At 37.1% G+C, this 22,507-nt stretch overlaps 1 protein-coding gene across 25 annotated transcripts in view; it reads right to left on the minus strand.

Moving 5' to 3' along the window:
- The window catches only part of PPHLN1 (periphilin 1), a 149,428-nt gene that overhangs the window by 34,196 nt on the left and 92,725 nt on the right, over positions 1 to 22,507 (minus strand). For all 25 annotated transcript variants that reach the window (XR_013363956.1, XR_013363957.1, XM_077870425.1 and 22 more), the window contains one exon: positions 2,242 to 2,382. Coding sequence is in view for 23 of the 25 variants with exons in the window: in XM_077870425.1 (XP_077726551.1) it covers positions 2,242 to 2,382 (141 nt within the window). In the remaining 2 variants the exon portion in view is untranslated. The remainder of the gene's footprint in view (positions 1 to 2,241; positions 2,383 to 22,507) is intronic.

The raw sequence follows: 22,507 nt of genomic DNA on the forward strand, positions 1-22,507 counted from the left end.
AACAGAGTATGGTAACATTAAACACAATAATTTATTTTTAACATTTAAGATTATTTAACATTATTAAGTTTTCTTCTAATAACTTGTTATTTCTCTGGTCATAACAGAATATAGTAATGTCTTTCCAGATTTTTCTGTCTTTTGGTCATCGGTCTTTGCTATAATAATCTCAATATTCCTTATAAGGTATCAGATTTTTCATGTGTTTTTGAACAATTGGAAGGTGAAAATAGAAATCTAGTCATATTTTAGGTCAAACATGTATGGATGGCTATAAAGTACTTCAAAAAACTAATTCCATACTAAATAACAATTTTATGTATACTGTTAAGCTATATATCTGATAGCTCATCTTTTCAAGATCAAATAAATCAACCACAAATAATAAAAGGAGATAATAGATATATTAATAAATGACAACCCCAAATTCCCCAAACCTGTAGTTCAGTCAAATTTTTCTACCCGTTATATTCTCAAGAGAGCCTTTCCTATAAAGAACTGCTATTTAGGTGGAAAAGAAAAATATTAAGTCATTCACTCAATAAACACTTATCAAGAACTTACTACAAAGTGCTGGGCTTAGGCACTGTGTTAGGCGGTCAGGTTAAGACAGTGACTCGGGCTATTCAGAGGTCACTTCTAGGTTTATGACTCTATCCACTATTTACAGAAAATACTTTTGAGTCTACTATATGCCAATCACTATATTAGGTAATGGAAATAAAGTAATGAACAACACATAGCTCTCATGAAGCTTCCATTATGATGAGGGGGAGACAAGCAAATAAAAACATGTATCAAGTGGAAATAAATAAATAAATAAATAAATAAATAAATAAATAAATAAATAGAACTACAGAGAAAAATAAGAGTAAAAGGACAAATGGGTAGTGATTCTACATAGGGTAATGATATTCATATATTCATATCCATGTTGAGGATATATCTGAGGCGGAAACCTTTTATTTATGCTCTCAATTAAGTAATATCCTAAAAGGGACCCATCATCTTCATATTACCAATTTAAACAGGATTTTTTCAATCTGTTGAGAAAGAGATTTTTCTCCTTCGATTCTTCTAGGCACCTGACATTGCTCATCATCTCCAGTTTAAAGCTCTTCTGGCTTATATGACAAATCTCCTATCTAGATTCTTATCCTTTGCCAATGGGGTGGCATCAATATGAACTGTACAATCACAATCAGGATTTGATGAAGATGATCTCCTATCCAACCATGGCAAATAGGCTTTAATTGATGTGAAAGTGGAAAGCACACTGAGAAAAGATCTAACTTTATTCTTAAAAAAGTTTTAGAAGACTATATAACAACATGCCATTTACTCAAAGCACTGGAGAGTAACAACATCAAAAACACCTGTACACAGTAAGTAATTTAGAGAATTGTTGAATTGCTATCCTGTATATGTGCAACTAATATAACACTCTATGTTAATTATACTGGGGGGAAAAAAAAACACTTGTAGTCCATGTTATATATGTTTTAAGACCCTTTCAAATATTGTTTACTTCATTTAATCCTCATGAGTGATAATACACTATGAGACAGGCAATATTTCCATGTTAAAACATTTTAAATTTTGCTATGCATAATGGCATATGTGAAGAGGCTTTAAAAGTAAATGGTTTTAAATCTCAATAGGTAAGACAAAGCCTCTAAGTTTATTCCATTCAAAAATTATATTTCATAGCATACTAAGATATATCTAGAAGGTTCTGACCTATAAATCTTCCTTAAGCAATCTATTTAAACTATTAAAAGCAAGATCCTAACTTTTCAGAATGACATAATTAAAATTAAATCTATGTACTTATCCTTTACTTTTTTCAATATTTGAAAAATTCTTAAAGGTATAATGAAAAACATAGACATCTGTAATCCCAATATTCTAAAAATAACATCTGCTAACATTTTGGTATATTTAACATTTCTTTCAGCCCATCCATGTTAATTTTAATAGTTTACAATTGCTTCATACTACCAAGCATATTGATATTCTCTAAAAAAAGTTTTATTTAAAAAATAAAAAGATGGGGAACCAAACTAATCAGTATTATTGTGAAATCAAATCAAACAATTTCTGTAATTTTTTACATTCTAATTTCAGAGTCATGAGTGAAAACAATAAAATGAACTATATTTATTCAATAAATGTTCTAACTACAATGTGTAAAGTGACAGAAACAAAAGATTATGTACTTAAAGAAGGTTGAATTCTCACCTGCTCAATCTCTTTGGTTTTTGATGCTATTGCTTTAGAGCGACTAGTTAGTTGACTGTCTTCAAATAATTCTATGCCATCTGTTACATTTGACTCCGGTTCCTCTGGCTGGTCAATAAACAATGGTGCTGTGGATCCTGCCTTTAAAAAAATTAGGAATTTTAAATTACATATACAGTCTTTAAGTTGACTGCGTATAGGCACTAATTGACACATTATATCAAGAGAAAGTGCTAAAAGCAACCAGTTTTAAGAAAATACGTTCAATTTTACCATTCATAACGAGCATACGTGAGGAGGACTAAAGAGGAAATGACTGCTACTTTTTAAATTTTAGGCAAGACAGAGCTTCTAAGCTTAATCCATTCCAAAATTATATTTTACACTATATTAAGTTAGTTAGAAGGTTTTGTCCTAGAACTATTCCTTAAGCAATCTACTTAAGAAACACTGAAGAGAAAAAGCCTAATTGGAAGTGAGATGTATGGGCACACATAACCATATTAAAAAAGAACATGGAAAAGGGCTCTTTCAGAAGTTAAAAATATCTTGCTCTTGTAGTATAAAAATTTATTGAAATCACTGAGAAGAAAATTCCCCAAACCAATAATAATCACTTCTATTTTACAGCAACAATTCATTAAATACATAATCCCACAAAAAGCTCACAGTCGATTACTATACCTTCCCAACACACTTTTGTGGAAAAGATAAAAACTTAAAAAAAAAAAAAAATAGGAGGGAAAAGTATTATTTAACTACATTTGTTTATTCAAAAATTTACGGTGGGGGCACCTGGTGGCTCAGTTGGTTAAACATTGACATGATCTGAGGGTTCTGGAATTGGGCCCCTTGTCAGGCTCTGTGCTCAGCAGGGAGTCTGCTTGTCCCTCTCCTTCTGGCCCCTCCCCCCTCCTTGTGTTGTCTCTTTCAAATAAACAAATAAAATCTTTTAAAAAAAATTTACTGTGTGACATTTATAACATTATCTACAATGGCCAAATTATGAAAACAGCCCAAGTGTACATCAACTGATTAATGGATAAGGAAGATATGGTGTGTACGTACACACACACACACACACACACGAATATTACTCAGCCATGAAAAAGAACGATGTCTTCCTATATGCAATGGTGTGGATGGAGCTGGAGTGTATTATATGCTAAGTGAAATAAGTCAGAGAAAGACAAATGTCATATGATTTCACTCATATGTGGAATTTAAGGAACAAAACAAAAAAGCAAAAGAAAAAAAAGAGAAACCAAGAAAAAGACTCTTAACTATAGAGAACAAACTGTTACCAGAAGGGAGGTGGGTAAAGGGATGAGTTAAACAGGTGATGGAGATTAAAGAGAGCATTTGTTGTCATATGTAAGTACTGAATTACTATATTGTACACCTGAAACTAATATTACACCATATGTTAACTTACTAGAATCTGAATGAAAACTTAAAAAAATTTACAGTGTGATGGAGAGAGGAAGACAGCAGCATAGTAGGAGGACCCCAGCCTCACCTCAATCCACAAATTCAACTAGATAACTGTCATCCTAAATACTCCAGAAATCCTAAATACTACATCCTAAATACTCCTGAAGACTAACTCCTGAAGAATAAACTCCACAACTAAAGGTAGAGAGGAGGCCATACTGAAGAAAGTGCGAAGTGCAGAAACATGGCTTGGGAAGAAAAAAAATGGATGGCGACAGCTGTGGTGTTAGATAAGGGTGTGAGACACTAACACACGAAAGAATGCCTGAAGAAAATGAATCCTGGATAACAATTGGCTTGGAAAGCAAGAGGGGTCAAATTTCACTGAGTTCTTGCTACTAGTGGGGCCTCAGACTTGTAATTATAAAAGTCAAAGGGCTTGGCTCAGGGAAAGCCCAGAGGTACCAGGGCTGCTTTGTGAGAGAAAGCAGGGCAAACAACCCTCAGACATACCAAGTGAAAACAGTGATCTGAAGAGCGCCTGGGGCATACAGTGGGAAGGTCATTCCCTCATCTTGAGAGTATATCCCAGAGATCTCCCAGAACAAAGGAACATGAAGCCATCATTTCCTTCTCTGGTCCCTCAGCATAAGCACAGAGCCACCCACGGGAACCACTACAGTGCTAATAATCCCCATTTAAATTGCTTACACCAAAGCCCACCCACACTCTGGTGGAACTGCTCACCCTAGTCAGGCTTGTCTCAGTTCAAGCATGGCAGGCACCCATTAGACTGGCCCAAACCCCTTCCCATATCTCATCTCTCAACCCAGGAATTTTGCAGAGCCTCATTTGTCCCAAATAAAGAACAGGACAAGGTCATGGCCAAAGATCTAACCAAAACCAGTAGAAGTAACTTGCCTGATGGACTATTTAAAGCAATGATCATAAGGATACTCACTGGACTTGAGAAAAGAATCACTAAGACCCTTAAAACAAAGATAAAAAGGAAACAATCAGAGTTGAAGAGTGCAATAAGCAAGATAGGAAACATAACTGATGCAATTAATAGCAGGCTGAAAGAAGCAGAGGAATGAATGAATGAATGAGGTTGAAGACAGAGTAATGGAAAGCAAGCAAGATGAACAAAAGAGACAAAGAAGGACTATGCAAAGCAAGAATAGACTTAGGGAACTCAGAACTCAGTAGTGACCTCATCCAATGTAAAAATGTTCACATTATAGGAATCCCAAAAGAAGAAGAGAGAAAAGGAGGCAGAAAATTTACTTGAAGGTCATAGCTGGAAACTTCCTTAATGTGGGGAAGAAAACAAATATTTAGATCTAGGAGGCACAGACAAATCCCAACAAAATCAATAAAAGCAGATCCACACCAAGACATGTTATAATAAAAATGGCAAAATGTAAAAAGAATAAAAAAATTTTTTTAAAGCAGCAAGAAAAAAGAAGACAGTTAGATATAAGGGAAACCCATAAGGCTATCGGGATTTTTCAGCAGAAACTTTACAAGCTAGAAGGAAGTGGCATGATATATAAAACGTACTGTACAAGACAAATCCACAGCCAAGAATACTCTATCCAGAAAAATTATTATTCAGAACTGAAGGAGAGATAAAGAGTTTCCTTTCCTTTTTGAGCAGTAAGGAAGACCAGAAGTGACAGTATGAAGGAAGGAAACACAAAAGCTATAAAAATGAGTATTTTTGTAAAGTATCAGTCAAGGAACTCAAAAATAAAAGGATGTAAAATATGACAACCTATATCTAAAACACGAAGAGTAAAGAATGGGTTCAAACGTAAACAACCACTGACTTAATATAGACTAATATATGCAGAGGATGTTATATTCAAATCTAATGATGCCAACAAATCAAAAAGTACTAATATGCAAAGAATAAAGAGAAAAAAATCCACATATATCGCTAAAGAAAACCAGCAAACCATGAGAGAGAAAGACAAGAAAGGATCAGAGAAAATCTTCAGAAACAACCACAAAATACATAATAAAATGACAATAAATACTTATCTGTCAATAATTATTTTGAATGTAAATCAAATATAAATCAACAGACACAGGGTGACGGAATGGATAAGAAAACAAGACTCATCTATATGCTGCTTGCAAGAGACTCACTTTAGACCTAAATACACTTGTAGATTCAAAGTGAGGGGATGGAGAAATATTTATCATGCAGATGGATGTCAAAAGAAAGCCAGATTAGCAATACTTGTATCAGACCAAATTGACTTTAAAATAAAGACTATAGGGGATGCCTGGGTGGCGCAGCGGTTTGGCGCCTGCCTTTGGCCCAGGGCGCGATCCTGGAGACCCGGGATCGAATCCCACATCGGGCTCCCGGTGCATGGAGCCTGCTTTTCCCTCTGCCTGTGTCTCTGCCTCTCTCTCTCTCTCTCTCTCTCTCTCTGTGACTATCATAAATAAATAAAAAAAAATTTTTTAAAAATTAAAAAAAAAATAAAACAAAGACTATAAAGAGAGACCAAAAAAAGATATATAAATTATAAAGGAGACAACCCAACAAGAAGATATAACAATTATAAATATTTATGCACCCAATATGAGAGTACCCAAATACATAAAACGGTTAATAACAAACCTAAAGGAGCTAATCGATAACAACACTGTAACAGAGGACTGTAATAACACATCACATGTTCTGCTGAGAGACAAAATGATTACTGAGTCCAATACTTAGTAACAAAGAAAGGCTCCAAGGGACTGCATTGCCAGGCACTGCCAAGAAGTGCAGGTGCTGAGGTGAGGCCCCAAGTCAGGGTTGACTCCCAGTTTTATTACCCTGGAATATAAAGAATGCAGAAGGAAGGAAAAACAACTCAAGAAAGCAATCACGTGAGGGACAGCAAACTGCCTATGTAACTATCTGCATGGGTCCTACGGAAGCATTAACTAAGGGGGTAGAGGGGATGGGAAAACTGACCTCAGCAGGCCTGGGTATCTTATCCACCATCATTGCTGTTTTCAGGACTGATGGCAGGAATAACTGGCTTTTGCCAATATATGCATGTTCCTGTTTTTAAGACAGAATCTCCAACCCAAATCCTAATTAGGTCGACTGGGATCCATGCCTCAGCTCTCTCTTTGAGCACAAAAATAAGAGTGATGTTTAGTTGGGTTATATTCAAATGTGTTATAAAGGGAGTGAGCCATGTGAAATTGGTAGCTAGCATTAAGGTTTTTCATCCAGGGGTAATAAGAAGATGAGGAATTTGTCTGAGAGATAGAAGGCTCATGGAACACAGCAAGTATGCAGGAGTGAGAGGAGCAAACCATGATCTGTTCAGCAGTATCATGGGCAACCCAGCAAAGTTTGTCGATCTACAGGTGCCCCAGCTCAAATCGAGGCCTTTTACAATTTGTACCCAAGGGTGGGAACATACAGGAATGTTAGGTTTAGAGTAATTTTTTCCCAATTTGATTTTACCCCCTATCCCGGCAGTCCTGATGAATATTTGATATTTTACTGTCCTTACACGATCGGATCCTGTGAAGATACGGTTTATCATTGCGGTTGAAAAGGAATACAGTAATTACTGGCTATAGTATACAATATAACACAGAAAGGTAACTCTCTTCAATAAGAAAGAACGAATCATGAATGAGTCTATGTCATCCACTGTGATATCCAAGTATGCTGTAGAATTTTCCACAGTCCTGAAGTGGGCCAGGTGGGGGAAGCCAATTATCCTTTGTGTAAATGGTGTCATTGGTGAAAATGGGGGGTTCAGGGTCCTCCCAGGAAAGGAAGTCAAAGGTGGGGAGGTTCAAGATATGTGTCCAATAGGTGTGATTTCCCATAGAGATAGGGAAGAGCCAAGGAATTCCCATAACATGAACAGCACAGACAGATACCTTAGGAGCTTTGGACTTCATGTTTATGTATGCAAACATGGAAAAGAGTAAATTTGCAGGGGTCATAGGTGTTCCCATGATGTCTAAAGTTTTTTCTGCTTCTGTGGTGAGTTTTTTTCAGTCAACCTGTGTTGGCCCAGAGGACTGCATCATGGAGCTTAGGGTTTCCATCCTCCTTTTCTTCATCATTATCTCCAGGGGTGGCTGGACTATAAGTAGCTGAAGTTTTAGAACTGGGTTTGATCCCTGCAGATGTCAGCTCATCATAGGGTTATATAGCTTTTGCCAGAATCCAAGGAGTTCCTGAAGGAGACAACACAAAAGCATACTCTCTTCCCCATGTTAATAATTCCACTGGCCCCTGCTACTGGAGTCCTTATAGGGGATGTCAATAGAGGACTAGAGGCTTGGGCCTTTCCTGAGCTAGAACAAAATATTGTTCTATGGCCATAAGACCTGATGCACTGCAATTTTTTAAAATTTAGAGTAAATAGGACTTTATAAGGTTGTTCCTGAGGGGAAGTATCTCTCTCCATAGTCCTCCTTTTTTTGTTTACATACCTGTGCCTTTATAAGGCCGCTGGCCTGTTTGACAATGGCTTGTCCAATTGGATTATATGCATGCTGGTTACATGCTCAACATTCCATCTTTTGAAAAAGATCCCAAGGACCTTAGAGGTATAAGCAGGACCACTGTTAGTTTTAATCTGTTTAGGAAAGCCCATTTGTGGTGACTATAGATAGGATATGTTTTTTAACATGTTTACCAGCTTCTCCTGATTGGGCTGTGGCATGGAATAAGCCAGAGAAAGAATCAATGGTGACATGGAGGTATTTAAGGCACCCAAAGGGCCCATAATGGGTGATATCCATTTGCCAGATCTCATTTTTTGTTAATCCTCTCGGATTAACTCCTCCTTGGGGAGCAATCTTGGGAGTATCACTAGCAGTTAGGTCTTAATGATTTCTTGAGCTGCTGTAAAGGTATCTTAAAGGTTAAGGCCAAAGCTCTGGCCCCTTGGTAGAAAAATTGATGAAAAGAAAATGCTTCATGTATGGTTGTAGAAAACATCACTACTTTGTTAGCTCTTTCACTGCTGTCCACCAAAGGGCCTGGAAGGCCAGAATGAGATCTGATATGAATGATACAGACTAACTCTGTTCTGATGGGTTGAAGGTGTCTCATCATATCAAAAAGCATCTCATCGTTACTGTCATGAGTAATGGCTGTTTCAATGACTTGAACAGTACCGAGTATGTAAGCAGCGTCAGCAAATACTGAAGAGCTGCAATGACAGCACTGAGTTCTGTCTGCTGAGTGGAGCTGTGACGTACAGTAAGAAAATGTCTCCAAGTACTTTGTTTGAGCTATGTCCATACCCGATTTTCCTGACTTGGAGAAAATGTCTCCAAGTACTTTGTTTGAGCTATGTCCATACCCAATTTTCAGTCAACAAAGACTGTTAAGGCATTAGGAATAGGAGTGGCAGGTAGGATAGTAAAGGGGGCAGGAGGAAGGAGCTGAAAGCCTTATAAGACTTTGTTTTGCAGCAAAGAAAAAAAATTAATGTTTCCATGATAATCAACTAACACTATTTGAAAGATTTCAGATTGGTAGAGAGCCACCTGGAAATCGTCTTATTGAATCCTGGATTAATTACAACTGGGTCTTGCCCAGTATTTGGTATCCATGCCCTGTTTAATTAGGTAAACCCACTATTTAAATTGAGTACTTAATTTGGGGGGGGAGTGGTGATGGGCTTGAAATATCCATTCTAGGACCCCAACATGTGGGAGTTGACAGAGGAGGCCTGTGGGACTGGTAGGTGTGTTTAAGATTATTAAATGCAGGGAATCCCTGGGTGGCTCAGTGGTTTAGCACCTGCCTTTGGCCCAGGGTGTGATCCTGGAGATCCAGGATCGAGTCCCACATCGGGCTCCCTGCATGGAGCCTGCTTCTCCCTCGCCTGTGTCTCTGCCTCTCCCTTTCTGTGTCTCTCATGAATAAATAAATAAAAATCTTAAAAAAAAAAGAAAGATTATTAAATGTATCAGACTACCAAGGGTGACACATTCTAACTGAGGAGTACTGTGCCATTTAGTTATTTGCTTAAATTTTTCCTTCTTGTGGGGAAAGGACTTGAGGAGAAAGGAGGTTGGGGTCTCCCTTTTAGGTAAAGAGGTGCTGCAGGCTACAAGTGGGAATGCCCATAGAGGGCCGAAGCCAATTAATATTCCCTAGCAATTTTTGAAGGTTGCCGAGGGTCATAGTTTTCTTAATTGCAATAGTGACTCCCTGTCCTCAGATGTGTCTTTGAATAATAATATAGCTTAAATATTTCCATAGTTCCATCTTTTTTGTACCTTTTCAGGGGCGATTTGTAAGCCTACCCTGCTGGTATGATTTGCCAAATGGGCGTGTATCTTAGCCAACGTGATGTCTGGATGCGCCAAGAGAGTAACATCCATATAGTGATATATAGAACTTCAGCACAGATGTGCTATTAGAGCATGGTCTACAAAGTCCTGACAAACACTGGGGCTGTTGACCATTCCTTGGGGAAGGACCTTCCATTAGTATCTTTTTAGTGGGGCTCCTGAATTAATACAAGGCGAAGAGAAAGCAAATTTTCTTCTACCAACTTGGTGCAGAGGATAGTGAAGAGGCAGTTCTTTAAATTATGAGGAGGTGATGACTTCTGTGAATCAATGCTGGGTTTGGAAGACCTGGTTGTAGTGCTCCCATAGGGACTATATGGGCATTTATTTGGCAGAGATCATGCAGGAGCCTCCATTTTCCAGACTGTTAAGGGATACAGCAAATGGATGTGTTCTAGGGACTAGTTAAGGGCTCTGTGTGGCCTACTTCTAACTACTCTTAATCTGAGAGTGTTGCTTGTTTTAATTTCTCCCCCTTTAAAGGCCATTGTTCCACCCAAACTGGTGGGCCAGTTTGTAGTCAGAGTGGTGGGAGAATGACGGTGGCCCTTAGGACAAATTTGAAGAAGGGGTGCCAATACAAACATTCCACTGACTAAATCCTGCCCCCATAAGATTATGGGAAGGTCTAAGACATAAGGCAAAACCATGACGACTTGACCTTCTGGCCTAGTACATTTGACTGGTTTTTCATTTTTTCAGAGGGTTTGGGCTCTACCCAAAGCTCTAACAGTTATAAAAGAGTAATAAGTCTTCCAAGAAGGAAATCAATCTTTGGAAACAATAACTGTCACATTAGCTCCAGAGTCTAGGAGTCCTATAATTGATCTTTGTTCTACATTAAAAGTTAGGAAAGGCCTCCCATGAGTCTGGCCACTCAGAAAGCCCCAGTGCTCCCAAATCCCTTGAGGCCTCTTGTTTTCTCTTTATGGGCAGGCATTAAAAAAGGAAGCAACAACAGCTGTGCCGATCATGTTTCAGTGGTGAAGAAATGATAGTTAGCACTGGTGACCTGATTTTGATTTGACCAGTACAATTAGAGTTTCTTAGTCCCAGAAGGATTTGGATGCCGATGGGTGACAACTGAACTCCCCAATATGATACCAGCATTCTCTTTAGAAAGAGGGCCCTATATTGTGCTAGAACAACTTTTACTTGATTAGTCTCAACTAAAAGAGGGTCCTCCACAAGAAGTCCAAACCAGTACTGCCTTAGGATTTGCCTGTAGTTTGGCTACTTGTGTCCCAGATGGGGCAACCTCGTTTGAAGAGGCTTCCATGAGGTGGCATAGAAATTCCAGGGTTGGCTCCTGGAATTTTATTGGGGCGCGGCAGCTGGTATCCTGCTTCCAGTTTCCTGAAATGTTCCCCTCAGAGTCAAACTTTGAACAACACTGATTGGCCCAATGAAAACCTTTTTCCAAAAAAAAAAAAAAAAAAAAGAAAGAAAACCTTTTTCACATTTAGGACATTTTTTTGTTTGGGTTTAGGGGCACTTACTTTTTTTTTTTTTTTTTAAACATTCCTTTTGCAAATGCCCTTCCTGGCCACAATTGTAGCATCTCTGAGGTGGGAGAGCTGCAGCCAGGACTTGTGCCGTATAAGTCTCCATACCAAAGTCTTCACAGACCTTTATCATTTTGGCAATGTTATGATTGTTCCCTCCAACAAGGCCCTTTTGGCAATCATTACTGGCATTCTCATAAGCCAATCGAAGCACTAGAACCTCAGGTTATCAACTTGCCTTATGACAGCATTCTGTAGCCTATTAAGTCAATGGAAGGTTTTGAGGGTTTTTGCCTGATAGTGGCAAAGGACCTGGTGGGTACACTGACTTCAGGGATATTATTCCACGCTCTCAAGGCTGTCTGAGACGTCTGATTAAAAACTTGCCTCTGTAACTGGGCTGGGCATAAGGGTCAGCATAAGGGCCAGACCCAGTGATTATACTCAACTTTATAGGAACTGCATTTTCCAGATTTTCCAGAGAGAGAGCAGTAGCTGCATTATTAAATTCTTGTAACCAAACACTATATTGGTCTGTGGTTAAAACTATCTTAACTAAAGTCTTCCAATGCCAGGTGGTCATCTCATAACCATGCCGGATGGCTTTTATAATCCTCTTGGTAAATGAGTTCTGAATCCCATTATCAACTATGCTCTTCCTAAATTCCTTAAACACTGCAAAGGGAAGACTCTCCTGTCTCGAGCCTTGATTTCCTCCCCTTATTATGGAAAGGCTTGCAATATCTCACCTTGGGTTTGCTATCCCTCCTGAAAGTACCGATTCATGATAGGTTCATAATTAATGGTGGATGGCTCTGGCGGAGAGGGGGAGTGGAGGAGCTGGAAAGGGGGGTGAGACCTCAGAGTCTTTGTTTAAGCACAAGGCATTATGGCTGGAGGTTGATGACTCAGGAGTGAGAGAGGGAGGTGGTGGGAAGAGTAGGGCCACTGGAGGAGGTGGACGAGGTAGAGAAGGAGAAAACAAAGCTGATGTCTCGGGTTCAGTAGAGGGGTTCTTATCTTGGCCTTGCATGGGCCTCAAGGCTATTCTACATAGATGTCAAACCCTCACAGGACCTATATAGCCTGGCTTCCCCAATGGCCAATCCTCTCCCACTCCTCCAAATTCATGCTCCCCTCTCTAGGGTACCACGGACATTGTTGTCTCATAATTACCAGTAATTTAGTCTCTTGTTGATCTTTAAAGTCTCTTGTTGAGATTTTACATCCTGTTGTCTATAGGGGGCTAAGCAACTGCAATTTGTGGTTTTTTTCCTCAAGAGAAAGAGAGTCACCCATGCTGGTAGAGGAAAGTGAAATGGAACTATATTGGGCTTGAGGAAAGGAAAGGGAAAAGAAAAGGAAAGACAAAGAAATGCAGAGAAAAGCAAGCCAAGAAGAAAGCAAAAAAGGCCTTGTGGTTAACAGCCTAAAATGACCTTGATGTAAGCATGCCAGGCTATTCCAAGGTTGCCTATGTTCCTTACTGGAATGAAATTCAGGAACCCCTTTCCTGTACCATGCTTGGAAGGTCAGTCTCCTCACATGGGGCACCACTTCCCCACAGTGCATTCTGATGACAGGTGAAATGATTACTGGGAGTCCAATACTTTGGAACAAAGATAAGTCCAAAGGGGCTGCATCGCCAGGTACCACCAAGAAGTGCAGGCACCAAGGTGAAGCCCCGAGTCAGGGTTGACTCTCAGTTTTATTACCTTAGAATGTAAAGTATGCAAAAGCAAGGAAGGAAAAACAACTCAAGAAAGTAATCACGAGAGGGACAGCACCGAACTGTGACTATCGGCACAGGTCTCAGAGAAGCATTAACTAGGGAGCTGCAGGGGATGGGAAAATTGACCTCTGCAGGCCGGGCTATCTTATCCAACATCACTGCTGTTTTCAGCATGTACTGTTTTTAGCATGGACTGATTGTAGGAACAACTGACTTTTGCCATATACACACAGCTGTTGCCATTTATGTGTGTTCCTGTTCTTATTGTTTCTTTTACCTGCTGAGGTCGTTCTCTCACACTTTCACACCCTTCCTACACTACATCAATAGGCAGATAATTTAAAGAGAAAATCAACAAGGAAACAATGGCTTTGAATGACACATTGGACAAGATAGATTTAACAGATATATCCAGGACATTCCATCCTAAAAGAGCAGAATACACATTCTTTTCAAGTGCACTTGGAACATTCTCCAGAATAGATCATGTACTAGGCCACAAAAGAAGCCCCAAGAAACTCAAAAAGATGAAGTCATATCATGCACCTATTTTTACTACAATACTATAAAACTCGGGATCCCTGGGTGGCTCAGCGGTTTGGCACCTGCCTTCAGCCCAGGGCCTGATCCTGGAGACCAGGGATCGAGTCCCACATCGGGCTTCCTGCATGGAGCCTGCTTCTCCCTCTGCCTGTCTCTCTGCCTCTCTCTGCCTCTCATGAATAAATAAAATCTTTAAAAAAAAATAAATAAGAGCACCTATTTAAAAAAAAATAAAAACAATACTATAAAACTCGAAGTCAACCACAAGAAAAGAATCTGGAAAGAACAAAAATATATAAACGTTAAATACGATGCTACTAAACAATGAATGAGTCAAGCTAGAAATAAAATTAGAAATAAAATAGTGCACAGAGACAAATGAAAATGAAAACACAGGTGCCTGGGTGGCTCAGCGGTTGAGCATCTGCCTTCGGCTCAGGGCCTACTCCTGGGATACCAGGATTGAGTCCTGCATCGGGCTCCCTGCATGGAGCCTGCTTCTTCCCTCTGTTTGTGTCTCTGTCTGTGTGTGTCTCTCATGAAAAAATAAATAAGATCTTTAAAAAAGAAGAAAGAAAAAAAGAAGAAAGAAAGAAAAGAAAAGAAAAGAAAAGAAAAGAAAAGAAAAGAAAGGAAAGGAAAGGAAAGGAAAGGAAAGGAAAGGAAAGGAAAGGAAAGGAAAGGAAAGGAAAGGAAAGGAAAGAAGGAAGGAAGGAAGGAAGGAAGGAAGGAAGGAAGGAAGGAAGGAAGGAAGGAAAGAAAGAGAAAGAAGAAAGAAGAGAAAGAAAAAAGAAAGAAGAAAAAAGGAAGAAAAAAGAAAGAAAGAAAGAAAGAAAGAAAGAAAGAAAGAAAGAAAGAAAGAAAGAAAGAAAGAAAAAAAGAAAAGAAAAGAAAAGAAAAGAAAAAACACATTGGTTCAAAAGCTTTGGGATGCAGAAAAAGTGGTCCTAAGAGAAAAGTAACAATACAGGCCTACTTAATGAAACAAGAGGAATCTCAAATAAACAACTTAACCTTACACCTAAAGAAGCTAGAAAAAGAACAACAAACAAAACCTAAAACCAGCAGAAGGAAAGAAATAATATTCAAGCAGAAATTAACGATATAGAAACTTAACAATAGGGGCAGCCCCGGTGGCACAGCGGTTTAGTGCTGCCTGCAGCCCAGGGCATGATCCTGGAGTCCCGGGATCGAGTCCCATGTCGGGCTCTCTGCATGGAGCCTGCTTCTCCCTCTGCCTGTGTCTCTGCCTCTCTCTCTCTCTCTCTGAATAAATAAATAAAATCTTAAAAAAAAAAAAAAGAAAGAAACTTAACAATAGAACAATGAAACCAGGAGCTGTTATCTTGAAAAAAATTTTTTTTTAAAAATCAATGAAACTGATAAACCTCTAGCCAGACTTCTCAAGAAAAGGACCCAGATAAATTAAAATCACAAATGAGAGAAAAGAAGTAACAACCAACACAGAAATACAAAAGATTAAGAGAATATTGTGAAAAAGTATAGCCACCAAATTAGACAACCTAGAAGAAATGGATAAATTCCAAGAAACATACTGCCTACCATAACTGAAACAATAAGAAATAAAAATTTGAACAGACCAATTTCCAGCAAAGAAATAGGATCTGTAAACAAAAAAAAACTTCCAACAAACAGAAGTCCAGGACCAGATAACTTCACAGGTGAATTCTACCAAAAATTTAAAGAAGAGTTACCGATTCTTCTCAAACTATTCCAGAAAATTACAAGAGGAAGGAAAATTTCCAAATTCATTCTATGAAGCCAGCATTTCCATGATACAAGAATCAGATAAAGACATCACAATAAAAGAAAACTACTCAGAGCTTTTCCTCTAAGGTCAGGAATGAGATAAGGATGACCACTCTCACCACTTTTATTCAACATAAAGTCCTAGCCACAGAAATCAGATGACAAAAAGAAATAAAAGGCATCCAAATTGGTAAGGGAGAAGAAAAATTCCAACTATCTGCAAGTGACATAATACTATATACAGAAAACCTGAAAAACTTCAAAACACTGCTAGAATTAATAAATTAATTCAGTAAAGTCACAGGATGCAAAATCAATGTACAAATATCTGTTGTATCCCCACATACCAATATGAAGCAGTAGAAAGAGAAATTAAGAAAAGGACCCCATTTTCAATTGCACAAAACCAGTACGATACTTAGGAATAAACCTAACCTAACAGGTGAAAGACCTATACTTGGAAAACCATAAAACACTGAAGAAACTGAGGATGACACAAAGAAACGGGAAGACATTCCATGCTAATGGATTGAAGAACAAATACTGTTAAAATGTCTACACTATTCAAAGCAATCTACAGATTTAATGCAATCCCTATCAAAATACCAAGAGCATTTTTCACAGGACCAGACAAACAATCATAAAATTTGTATGGAACCACAAAAAAACATAACCAAAGCAACCTTGAAAAAGATAATCTTGTTTTCTAGATAATTTAAGAGACTATTGCATTTAAAAGAATTGTTAGTTTATGTTTTGGGACACACAATGTATGAAGATGTTATTTTGTGACATTAAAATCTAAAAGGGATGGAGATGGAGCTGTAGAAGAGTGGAGTTTTTGTATATTATTGAACTTAACCTGATATAAATATAAATTAGTATTATAACTTTAGAATGTAAATGTAACCTCATGGTAAGCAGAAAGGTAATAGGTGTAGAATATGTATAAAAGGAAATCAAAGAGGAATTTAAACATTTCAACTACCAAAAATTAGAAAATCAGTTAAACAAAAGAATATAAGAATGCAGGAAATGAGGGACAAAAAAAGATCTAGGGCACATAAAAAACAAATAGACCTATGACAGAAGTCCCTTCTTCTCAGCAATTACTTAAATGTTAATGGATTAAGCCCTCTAATCAAAGGACAGAGATTGGCAGAATGGATAAAACACATGACCCAACTATATAATGTCTACAAGAGACTTATTTCAGACTCAAAGACACAAGCATGTTGAAAGTAAGAGGATGGAAAGATATTCCATGCAAATAATAACTAAAAAGTAGGTGTGGCTATACTAGTATCAGATAAAACAGACTTTAAATCAAAAAAGGTTATAAGAGACATGGGTATTATATATTAATAAAAGGATCAATACAGCAAGACATACAACAATTACAAATCTCAATAGATCTAATGACACAACATCAAAATATATGAAGCAAAAACTGTCAGAATGGGAAGGAGAAATAACAATTACACAGTTGGGGACTTCAATATCCTTGTCACAATAATGGATAGAAAAATCAGATAAAAGTTAAATAAGGAAACAGAAGACTTAAAAAAGACAATATACAAAGTAAATCTAACAGACATACAATGAACACTGTATCCAATAACAACGGAATACATCTTCAAGTGCCTGAGACATTTTCCAATAGACCATCTCTGTTAGGCCATATATTAAGTGTCAATAGATTTAAAAAGTAAAACTGGAAAATTCAAAAATTGCGGAATTTAACAAAATACTTTTAAACAACTAACAGGTCAAATAAGAAATCACATGGAAAGTAGAAAATACTTAAGAGACAAATGAAAATGAAAACACGATATACAAAAACTTATGAGAAGCAGCAAAGCAGTGCTAAAAGGGAAATTAGGGGATCCTTGGGTGGCTCAGCAGTTTACTGCCTGCCTTCGGCCCAGGGCGTGATCCTGGAGTCCCAGGATCAAGTCCCACATCAGGCTCCCTTCATGGAGCCTGCTTCTCCTCCCTCTGCCTGTGTCTCTGCCCCTCTCTCTCTCTGTCTCTCATGAATGAATGAATAAATTAATTAATTAAGGGAAATTAATGGCTATAAGCACTTATATTAAAAAACAAGTACAAACTCAAATCAACAACCAAGCTTCACAACTTAAGAAACTAGAAAAATCAGAACAAACTAAAGCCAAGGCTCGCAGAAGGAAAGAAATACAGATTAGAGCAGACATAAATGAAATGAAAAAAATCAAAAATCAAATTGTATCCTTCAAAAAGATCAGCAAGATTGACAAACCCTTAGCTAGATAGACTAAGGAAAAAAAAGAAGACTCAAATTACTAAAATCAGAAATGAAAGTGGGAACATTACTACTAATTCTATGGAAATAAAAAGGATTATTAAGAGTACTATAAACAACTGCATGCTGAGAAACAGGATACCATAGATAAAACGGAAAAATTCCTAGAAACACAAAACCTACCAAGACCAAATCAAGAAGAAATAGAAAATCTAAATAGACTGATAACTTGTAAGGAAATTGAACCAGTAATCAATAATCTCCCAACAAAGAAAAACACAGACCTGACAGTTTCACTAGTAAGTTCTACCAAACACTTAAAGAACTAATACCAAGCCTTTTAAAACTTCTAAAAAGGGCAGCCTGGGTGGCTCAGCGGTTTAGGGCTGCCTTCAGCCCAGGGTGTGATCTTGGAGACCCGGGATTGAGTCCCATGTCAAGCTCCCTGCCTGTGTCCCTGCCTCTCCCTATGTCTCTCACGCATTAAGTAAGTAAAATCTTGAAAAATAAAAATAAAATAAAAATAAAAATAAAAAAACTCCTAAAAAACTGAAGAGGAAGAAACATTTCCTATTTCATTTCATTCATGGGGATGAATTCATTCATCCCCCCATTTCATTTCATTTCACCCCATTTCATTCTATGGGGATGTTATTATCCTGATGATAATGTAATTATCCCGATAATCCTGATACCAAAGCCAGACACACTACAACAACAAAAGCTACAGTCCAATATCCCTTAGGAACATTGATGCAAAAAATCTCAACAAAACACCAGCAAAAAGAATTCAGCAATATAATTAAAAAGATTACACATTATGACCAAGTGGGGTATATTCCTAAAATGTCAAGGGACAGTTCAACATAGGTAAACTGATCAATGTAATAATCCACATCCACAGAATGAAGGGAAAAAAATCTACACAATCATTTCAGTTCATACAGAAAAAGCACTTGACAAAAAAAAAAAAAAAAAAACACCTTTTCATGAAGAAACACTATAAACTAGGGATAGAAATAAATCATCTCAACATAATAAAAGCCATATATGAAAAACCCACAGCTAATGTCACACTCAAAACTGAAAAACTGATTTTTCTTTAAGATTAGGAACAAGGCTGGGACACCTGGGTGGCTCAGGGGTGATCCTGGCATCCAAGATCGAGTCCCACATCAGGCTCCTTGTGGGGAGCCTGCTTCTCCCTCTGCCTGTGTCTCTGCCTCTCTCTCATGAATAAATAAATAAATAAAATCTTAAAAAAAATTTTTTTTAAATAAGGAACAAGGCAAGGACACCTGCTTTCACTACTTCTATGCAAAAACAGTACCAGGAGTTTCAGAGCAATTAGGAAGAGGGGAGGGGAGGGATGAGGACAAGAGAAGAAGAAAAGAAAGGTATACAAATTGAAAGGAGTAAGTAAATTATCTGTTTGCAGACATGACCTTATATGTAGAAAACCCTAAAGATTACACACACACACACACAGTAAGTGAATTCAGTGAAGTATCAAGATATAAACTCAACACACAAAAATTAATTGCATTTCTGTAGATAAACGGAATAATTTAAAAAGGAAATTACAAAAGAATTCCATTTACAACAGTATCAAAAAGAATAAAACTTAGGAATTAACCAAAATTTATGAGAAAAACTTATAACTACAAAAACACTGCTGAAATAAAACATAAATAAATGGAAGGACATCCCATGCTCACTCCTTGAAAGACTTAATACTGTTAAAATGTCAATACTACCCAAAGTAAACTACATTTCCAAGTCAATCCCTACCAAAATTCCAATGTCATTTTTTGCAAAAATTAAAGAATTATATATATGCAAATCACAAATCTGATAAGGGATCAATATATAGAATACATAGAGAATCTCTAAAACTAAAAAACAATGAAGCAAAAAATGAGCAATAGACTTAAATACACATTTCTTCTAAGAAGATGTAAGAATGGCCATTAAGCAGAAGAAAAAATACTCAACATTGCCAGTAATTAGGGAAACGCAAATCAAAACTACACTGAGATGTCTACCACCTTGCACCCCTTAGGGTAACTACTAGCAAAAACCCAGAGAACTACAAGTGATGGTGAGGATGTGGAGAAATTGGAACCCTTATGCATTGTTGGTGGGAATATAAAATGGTACAGTCACTGTGAAAGACAATATGGAAGTTCCTTCAAAAAACAGAAAACAGAATTACCGTATGATTCAGAAATTCCACTTCTGAATACATACTCAAAAGAATTGAAAGCAGGGTCTTGAAGATATTTGGATACCCATGTTCATAGCAGCATTGTTCACAATAGCTAAAATGTAGAAGCAATCCAAGTGTCTGTTGACAGATAAAAGGATAAGCAAAATGTGGTACAAACACACAATGGAATATTATTCAGCTTTAATAAGGAAAGATATTCTGTAAGATGCTAAAACATGGATGACCCTCAAGAACATTATACTAAATGAAAGAGCCAATCACAGAAGACATCTACTGTACAATTCCATTTATATGAGGTACTTAGTCAAAATTTTAATGACAGAAAACATAATGGTAGTTGCCAGGGGCTGGGAGGATAAACTGATTAATTGCTTTGGGAAGTTATCATTTAATGGGTATAGGTTTCAGTTTTACAAGGTGAAGAGTTATGAGGATGAACGGTGGGGATGGCTATACAATAATTCTAGTGTATTTAATACCACTGAACCTAAAAATGGTTAATATGGTAAGTTTTATGTTAAACATATTTAAGATAGAAACCCCAGTATCAGTTTCTAACACAAGATGAATAACAATTAGGTTTGAATGATGTTAAGAAGCTGGATTACTTATACTACCAGTGTTCTGACTAAACCCCAAGATCAGAATCTGCCACTAGATTCCATTTTAAATGATTAATGCAAAAACCAATCAAACAAAAACAGAAAACAAACAAAAAAACAACTGTTCAAGTTTAAAACACACTGAAAATAGGAATTTCAGGCTTCATCATAATTCCAGGGCTACCCACAAAAACATAAATTGACAAGGACAGAAAGCACCATCGGAGCAGATATGAGTTTTTGGAAAACAGCAAGAAGAGAAAAATAACTTGAAATACTAAAAGGCCTTGTTAACAAATTTAGTTCAACTAATTAGATATATATCATTTAAGGTACTGTAGAGGAAAAACAAGACAAGTGCTTGAGATGCATTCAATGTATAACAAGACAAGTAAAAACAGTATTTTTAATGAGGGCAATAATAAGTTCATCCAGTGACAAAGTAGCATGAAATTTTCAAATAGGAAGGGGAAAAAAGCAGAATTAAGAAAGATCTTGAGTCTTATCCCCAACACTACTGATTTCACTGAATGAATATGGATTAGAAAGGTGGTCATGGAAGGCAGGTATTCTACACTGGAGAAAGAGTAAGCAGAGATATTGAAGTAGAAAATGACACTTTATATGTAGAAACAACATAAATCATATTTCCACACTTAAGAAAATGTCAAAATTTTCTTCTATAAGAAGAAGCAACCTGTTCTAAGTACGGCCACCAAATAATCTGCTTTTCATTCTGATAGCCAAAAGCTAAATGGCCATTTGTTTGAGGATGGTAAATTATGTCCCTACAAAACTTGACTGCAAGCTCCCAGACAGCCTAGAATGGTGTCTCTAATGCAGTGTTTGACACAAGTAGATACAGAGTATTTAGTGAACTTAAATAAACTATGAGAAAGCCAGTATGGTACTATTTTCTGAAAATATGTAACTTAAAATACTACTCCTAAAATATGCACTGTGAAAAATTTCATAGTCAAGTCTGTAAATTATGCAAATTTTATTATTTATCTTCCTTCACAGATCAGTGATGAGCATATTAACATATTACAATCTCTGAAAAGTGCTGTAATATCAAAATAATCTACTTCTTTTAAATCTAGCATTTCCCAAACACATTCAGGCTAATAGAATTTTTTCCCCTCAGATCATTAAGACTCTCTAGAATTATTATTCTATCAAATACTTTGAGAAATTCTCTATTAGAGCCCAAAAGGTAACAAGAATAAAAGTGAACAGCAAATTGAATTACAACATTCCTGAATATTTAAGCATATCACTAAATGCATCTTCAATTTCACTGAAATTTCTGCAAACTGCATCATCTCCCAACTGAATTGCTTAAAAATATAGTCACAGCAGCAGGAAAAGATAAACAGGAAAACTAAATATTTAATCTCCCTCTAGTCATAAAAATGAATCTACACAATGTTTCTGAAATACATGGACCATTACTTAAATAATTAATATAAAGGGATGCATGCCTGCTGGCTCAGTTGGTAGAGTCTGCAGCTCTTGATCTCAGGGTTGTTAAGTTCAATACTCCACAACTACAGTTACACACACATACACACACAGTATTATGCCAATCTCTTTCCTAGCATCAAAGTCCTTTTTCCTTCCAGCTTATTCTGTCAAATAAGATACGAGTTTACAGAAACACAGTCAAAATGTTATTGCTCAAATAGATCACTGAAATGAGTAACTACTTAGTAACTGCCTGAGAACAAATGTTACTATCTGAGCAAAATGTTAATAGGATGTGGTGGGATTAGGTTTTTAAATAAAAGAATAAGGGTATCATAAAAATTTCCCAAA

This window comes from Canis aureus, chromosome 25, assembly GCF_053574225.1.
Source record: "Canis aureus isolate CA01 chromosome 25, VMU_Caureus_v.1.0, whole genome shotgun sequence".
Classification (NCBI taxonomy): Eukaryota; Metazoa; Chordata; class Mammalia; order Carnivora; family Canidae; genus Canis; species Canis aureus.